At 27.1% G+C, this 6,826-nt stretch overlaps 1 protein-coding gene and 2 long non-coding RNA genes across 3 annotated transcripts in view; 1 reads left to right on the top strand and 2 right to left on the bottom strand.

Moving 5' to 3' along the window:
- LOC116185509 overlaps nucleotides 1-630 on the bottom strand; it is a 979-nt gene extending 349 nt beyond the window's left edge. The window contains exon 1 of the long non-coding RNA XR_004150360.1: nucleotides 1-630. This is a non-coding gene — a long non-coding RNA (uncharacterized LOC116185509).
- A 388-nt stretch (nucleotides 631-1,018) lies between these two features.
- Nucleotides 1,019-2,224, top strand: LOC102671612 (GATA zinc finger domain-containing protein 15-like). Its single transcript, XM_006614798.2, has 2 exons — nucleotides 1,019-1,513; nucleotides 1,599-2,224. The coding sequence occupies exons 1-2, from the start codon at nucleotides 1,109-1,111 to the stop codon at nucleotides 2,076-2,078; spliced, it is 885 nt and encodes a 294-aa protein (XP_006614861.1). The 5' UTR covers nucleotides 1,019-1,108; the 3' UTR covers nucleotides 2,079-2,224.
- A 3,948-nt stretch (nucleotides 2,225-6,172) lies between these two features.
- The window catches only part of LOC116185510, a 1,495-nt gene continuing 841 nt past the window's right edge, over nucleotides 6,173-6,826 (bottom strand). The window contains exon 2 of the long non-coding RNA XR_004150361.1: nucleotides 6,173-6,367. This is a non-coding gene — a long non-coding RNA (uncharacterized LOC116185510). The remainder of the gene's footprint in view (nucleotides 6,368-6,826) is intronic.

Raw genomic sequence — 6,826 nt, 5'->3', positions numbered from 1 at the left:
GGTGAAGCGCCTTTCGAGTTCCACAGCGTCGGGCATTGGTTGCCTTGGCGCGCCACGGACGCTGCCACTCCGTGCGTGTGGTCCACCCAAACTTCCCATGCCAAGGCTAGGTTGATAGGATTGAAGAGGCGTGCCGCCCTTGATACCACCAATGAATACTTCACGCACACCGCCATCGCTTTCGCCGGCACGACTCTGCACGATCCCCATTGTTTCAATCGTGGCAAATATATCCTGCGCTGTATTTGCACACGAAAATCGTGACGCACGGCAACGATGGTAGCCTGTACTGTCACACCACGAGAAACGTCAACAATGATGATCACGACAATTCATCGTCACTGGAATATAAATCACTTTTCTATCTACGACAAACGTCGATATGTGAATGACTCGAACCGGTCCGCGCCGGGTCGTGCAACAGGTATCAAGCCGTCCATTGCGGACATAAACTCTCACGAACGTGCGCGAACCAAAGCACGACCTACACTCCTCTACCTATACTAGACGAAGCATTCGCTGCATCTGTGGCAATCTCGCTACTCCCTGACCAGCATCAGCGCCATTACACATGCGTCATATTTCGCATTAGCGCCATCTACATTGCTGTGATAATTACGTTGGTATAGTTGGTAACCATGCAATTCTTAATTATTTTCTCATAGATGGAAGCACGATACTACACGATGCTGAAATGAAATAATTAAAAATTTTTATATTTAAAATATATTTTTTTAACAATATTTATTAACAATAACGCATTTTATATATAATTTTATATCAAATTTATATTATTACTATATTACATGCTTACATCATGACAATTAATTAAAGAAAAGAAATTATTTATATGCATAAAATTTAAAAGATTAATTTTTCATTAGAAAATATTAATGATAAAACGATAAAATATTAATATAGATATATATAAAACTTAAAAATATATCAAAAAATTTGTATTTAAAACTATCGATAGATCGACAGTTTAAGATACGATGTGATATCGAGATATCGATTGGTCGTGTAGCGTCTCGTAACATAAATAATATGGCGTCGTTTTAATACATCGTTTTGTAGAAAATATTATTTGTAAATATTTGTAGACTCTATGAAACAGCAGTATAGCGTAAATAACAAAATGAAAAAGTCTCCTTTAAGTACACCGAGTGGTAGTAAAGGAAAGAAAAATTACAATTGGAAGTCGCACGAACATAAAAATAGAACAGGTTATAGTTATGTTAAAAGTGATAGTTATCAGTGTACTTCACCAAATGGTGGTCAAAGACAGTCTGGAAATGACTTTATTCCTTTAAATATTAGTACACCAATGCCAGAACAGAACAGAAGACACAGTAGTAATTGGCATGGTTCTGGAGGTCGTAATCATCGTAATTCAGGTAGTGGTGGATTTAACCATTACAGGAATAATTATCATGCAAGCCCAAAATCAAATTTCAATAATTTATACTCTCCTTACAAGCTCCTCAGCAAGCAATTTTATAATCACAAAAAGGTAATTTTGAAGTAAAATATTATTGTATATTTGTATAAACATTTGGCTATTAAGATAACGTTGAATATTTTTTTATATTATATAGGGATACCAAAAGGATTCGCGCAAACAGATTGACATATCATGTTATTTAGATATGAAATCTTTTTTAGAAGATCCTTGGGCAGAATTAACGAAAAAGTTAAACGAATCGACAGAAACGAACGAAGATGAATTCCCTAAACTTGAACAGTTGTTTTCACCACAATCGATTTATGTAGATTCAGAACCAAATTCTGAATGTAAATCTGTAACAAATGTTGATAATTCTTGTTTTAGCCCGGAATCCAAAAATGAATCTTCCGTAGATGTAAATTTGGGATTGAATGATACAAATATTAGTAGTAGCGTATCAAGAACAGAGAGCTCGATAGATATAAAATTTGACAATGTAAGATTTAGCGAAGAATCTAAAAATAATAGCATTTGCAATAATAATGATAATACTAGTGAAAATATTCGAGATGAAAATAATGTTAATAACATTTGTATTTCAAAGACAGATATGGTTCAGAATTTTACATAACAGTAACAAAAGATAAAGTGCACTTTTAAAGAGAATAATTACTCTTTAATCGAGTGCAAGATATATTAAATTTTGTATATATGAATATCAATTGTATATAGATATTGCTAAATCTATGAAACAATTGTTTCAAATTTTTGAAATAATATTCTAGCATATGGATAAAAAAATGAAGAATTTTTTTAGTAATGTAAATTTTTTTTTCTCTATTATAAAGGTAGTCGTATGACAAAAGCATATCTAACATATATGCTAAAATACAATGTATTAAAATTACATTTTAAATTATATTTTCACAAGAAGGCTGTGAAAAAGATGAATGTAGTTTACACGAGAAAATAATACAATGTGCAATTCTTTAGTATGTACTAAAAAAAAAGAAGTACATATGGAATATAAGGGAACATTAAACACCAATTTCTTAATAATAGATTAAGTCTTTAAAAACAGTTGAAGATATAGCTCAAACGCTATAATATAAATTTAATTTATAATTTCTATTTTCTATTTGCTTAAGCTATCGATTTTTTGAAAGAAAATTTATAAACTTTAAAGTAAAAATCCGTTGAATATCGATTATTGATTTTAATTTAATAATCTATATATCTATATGTACTCTTTTTCATAATAATACAAAAATATATAAAGAATTGACAGTGTATATTGTAACATGCATATAGCAAATGCAATGCATTATACACAGATGTAGAATTAAGTAATCATAAATCATGTGCAAACTGATGCGAGATTAACTTTAAATCTTTTGTTAACAGTACCATTATTATGCAGGATGAGTCGCACAAGAATATCAAAATATTTTATTTATTTGTCATTGTGCCAAAAAATTCGGAATAATGTTATACCGTTTGAAGGTATACGTGAAATGATGAAAAAAATTCTTCTCAATTCTTATAAATGTTTTCTTTTCTGCATTTAAAATTTCATAAAAAAAATAGGATGCTTATTACACGTATTCTTCAAATATCGTAACTTTGTTCTTCTTTAGTACAATAATAAATGGAAGAAATATTTGTTGTTTTTTTTTCTAATAATGTCTCATCCTGTATACATGTAATTTTTTTATTTATAAATCATGACATAAAATTTGTCGTAAAATATATATTTTATTTGTACATATTGAAAATAACATAAAAGCATGAAATATAAGATATTAAATTTATAAAATTAATACAATAAAAATTAGAATATTAGATTTATATGATCGTTAATGTAGATAAAGTAATACATGAAAAAATTGTTTATTTCTGAACTTTACACACTTTTATAGTATGTCTAAATGAGTGATGGACTATAGAAAGTGATAAAAATGTCCAATATGTTCGATTAATATGCTAACTTAATGTACAAAATGATCTGGTACAAAATTTACATAATTTAAGATAATTCCAGTTTATTTCAAAATTGTGATTTTACATGATTGTGCAAAAAATGTAATTGATGTCTAAAACATTAATTGTATAAATAATGTGTACAAGAAAAATATACCTAAAAATATATATATATATATACATATATATATATGTATATGATAGTATTAATTTCAATATCCTTTTAAATAATATATACGAATAATCCATCATTTTTTTATATATATATTTTTATCGATTGTTAAATTTGAAGAATTAATTTTCCAATAGTAAAAATAAAAAGAATCGAATTGCTTGGTTTCTGGACTAAATTTTTTAATATATCGAATTAAAGCTTAAACTCTTAGAAATAATTTAAGACTAATTTTTCTCGAATATTTTCTTTCGTCTGATAATTACAAACAACTTTGAAAAAGATAATTATGTATATACACTACATCATCTATTTAAATAAACGGGAATATTATTTGTTCAAAAATATTAGTCTCAAATTATTTATAAGAATCTAAATTACAATTTAAATCTTTAAAACTTAAAAAAAAAAAAAAGGAAACGAAAATGTGTTCAATTGACATCCCGTACCTCGTCTGTTGTCACGCTACAGGAAATTATAGACAAGGAAAGAAGATTATGAGACAAGGACGAAAATAAGGTAGAAATATTGAAATCAACGCCATCTTCAGAGTGCCGCAGATGAAACATAAAAAGAAAGGATAGAAAACAGTAAGAGAAAGATAGAACAAGTAATTGATCATGAATCATTAGTACCATCTCGCGAATACTTTTAAAAAGATAATTGAAAAAAATGTCTTTGACACTCGAGAGATGGCGCCGATGATTAATTCTTATCTCATCTCTATCCTTCTCCTGTTATTCTCTGCCTTTACTTTTTGTGTTTTATTTGTGACACTCTGAAGATGGCACTGACTTCAATACTTTTACCCTATCTCTGTTTTTCTCCCATTATTTGTTTTCCTTGTTTGTTTCTTGATTATTCTATAAAATTTATATGTTCAAAAGACAGTTCTAACGTCTAATTAATTTTAACGTCTCTTTGATTCATATAGAAAATCATTTCTCAAAATTGTGCAATTAATTTTAAATATACATATAGCTATATCTTATTCACTAATCAAGTGATTATATCGCTTGATTCCTATATCGAGCGAATTACATTTGAAATCGATATTCCGATACTCCAGTTGACAATTTGTACCGTGAAATTTAAGAATCGATATACATTAAATCACTTTAATATCAATGTGTAAACTTATATGTATAATGTAACTTGATATTATTTCTTGCGTTTGTAATACGTTTTGTGAACATAACCTTATATAGGACAAATATACATAAGTATATATAAATACTTACACGTATGTATAACATATACATATATATTTTTTATTAACGATTTTGAATAATTTATCATAATTTGTAAAAATCAAACGATGAAATTTCACAAATTATATATTTTTCTTTTTTCTTCGATTAATATTCAAAACTATATAATCTATGAAAAATTACGTATATAACAAAATAAACGTTTATTACATTATGTTGTCTACAATCTAAATACGTTATTTATAATTCAGATATGATTAAAGGACATAAAATAATACCGAGCATAATAAATATCTATAAATATTATATTTTACTGTTCAGTTTGATTGAAATAAAATCGATACAGTATGAATAATGGAATTAATCCGATGAAAAAAGTAGTCTCGTACATTTATCTAGATGAAGGGAAATTGATTACAAAAGTTTAAGGATAGGATCTATTTTTCCATTTTTTCCATTTACATGTAGTATTCCATTGATATTCCATGGTATTTCTTTATCTATTTATCGAATATTTCGTATCGACAATAATATTGATATTGTCAAGAAAAAGAAGAACGGAATAGATGACCGTTAAAAGACGGTATAATTATTCGATATACGATTAGGAATAAAATTTTTTTGAACGATATGAAAAATATTGAAATTGGAGTGATATATATGTAGCGAAAAGGATTTAGTATATTTGAATTGTTAGGATCAACAGATCATATTTCTCGTTTACGTATTTATACGCTAAATTATATAATTTGCGTGATTCTTAGATATATATACTATACAAAATTATCGATATAAAAAAAATATCAACGTTAATAGTATTTTAATACAAATTACATTTTTTATCGGATATGCTCGTTTAGAGATCATATAAAAATCACGATTTCTATTTTATTTACGTTTAAATAAATAAAGAGTTACTATACGTGTAACGTAAAAATATCCTTTTTTCCTTCCTTCCTTGTTTAAAATTAATATTTAACTATTATAAGTTTATAAATTATTAATTATTAATTATCGCAATCGAACGTAACGATATAACATGCGTGAATTCTTTTTTATATTTTTATTACAAACCTAACTTTTAGAATTTATCAAAAAAATGAAAAATCGTCGAATCAAATTTAATCTTATCTTTTTTGTTTCGTGATATTTTAATAAATGATAACAGATGATATATTTTCATGCAGTTTTATATATATATATATACATATGTATATATATATATATATATATATATATATATATATATATATATATATATCTATACATATGTTAAACTAATAAACTGGAATTTATTGGCGATAAATATTAATATTGGTCATCGTCGTAGACACGAACTTTTTCGTTAGATAACAATTTTTCATATAATTATCTTCATTCTCACTCATTTCCCATGTCAATTTGCAAATGATAAATAGGAAAGTTGCTTCGTCGTCAAAGTTGTTTCGTCGATCAAATGATCGTTCAATATAGCACTGATCCGCTTTAGATCAACATGATCAGAATTTTAATCTAAATAAGTACATACATATATGTATATATATATATACAGATATACTACAATCGCTTCAAAACAATCGCGTGTGCTACTGATATTTTCTTTTTCTTTCTTTCTTTCCTTCTTTTTTTTTTTCCTTTTTTTTTTTTTTTTCTCAAAAATTGCTTAATTCGGGATTTCTTAAAACTGACCCTTCGTAAGAGAATATTTGACTCTTCTTCACATATTTGGTCTCTTTTTTTAAAGCTATAGTTATTAAACATCGGAGGTAATCGATTCTTCTTCTTTCTTTCTTTCTTTCTTTTTTTTTTCTCGATACAGGTCTCATGCTGTTACGTCACCTTATTTTTACTTAAATAATTACTCGAATAATAATCCATCGCGTATCGTTATATCCAATTTTTTCCTATATATACACGTACATATTTTCGTTGTATATGTCATATTTCGATATTTTTACATTTCGAGAATAATCAATTTTCGAATAACGCTAGAGCGGGAAAATAATCCAAGATCGA

This window comes from Apis dorsata, unplaced genomic scaffold, assembly GCF_000469605.1.
Source record: "Apis dorsata unplaced genomic scaffold, Apis dorsata 1.3 scaffold_198, whole genome shotgun sequence".
NCBI lineage: Eukaryota > Metazoa > Arthropoda > Insecta > Hymenoptera > Apidae > Apis > Apis dorsata.
This window is presented reverse-complemented; position numbering and strand designations above follow the sequence as displayed.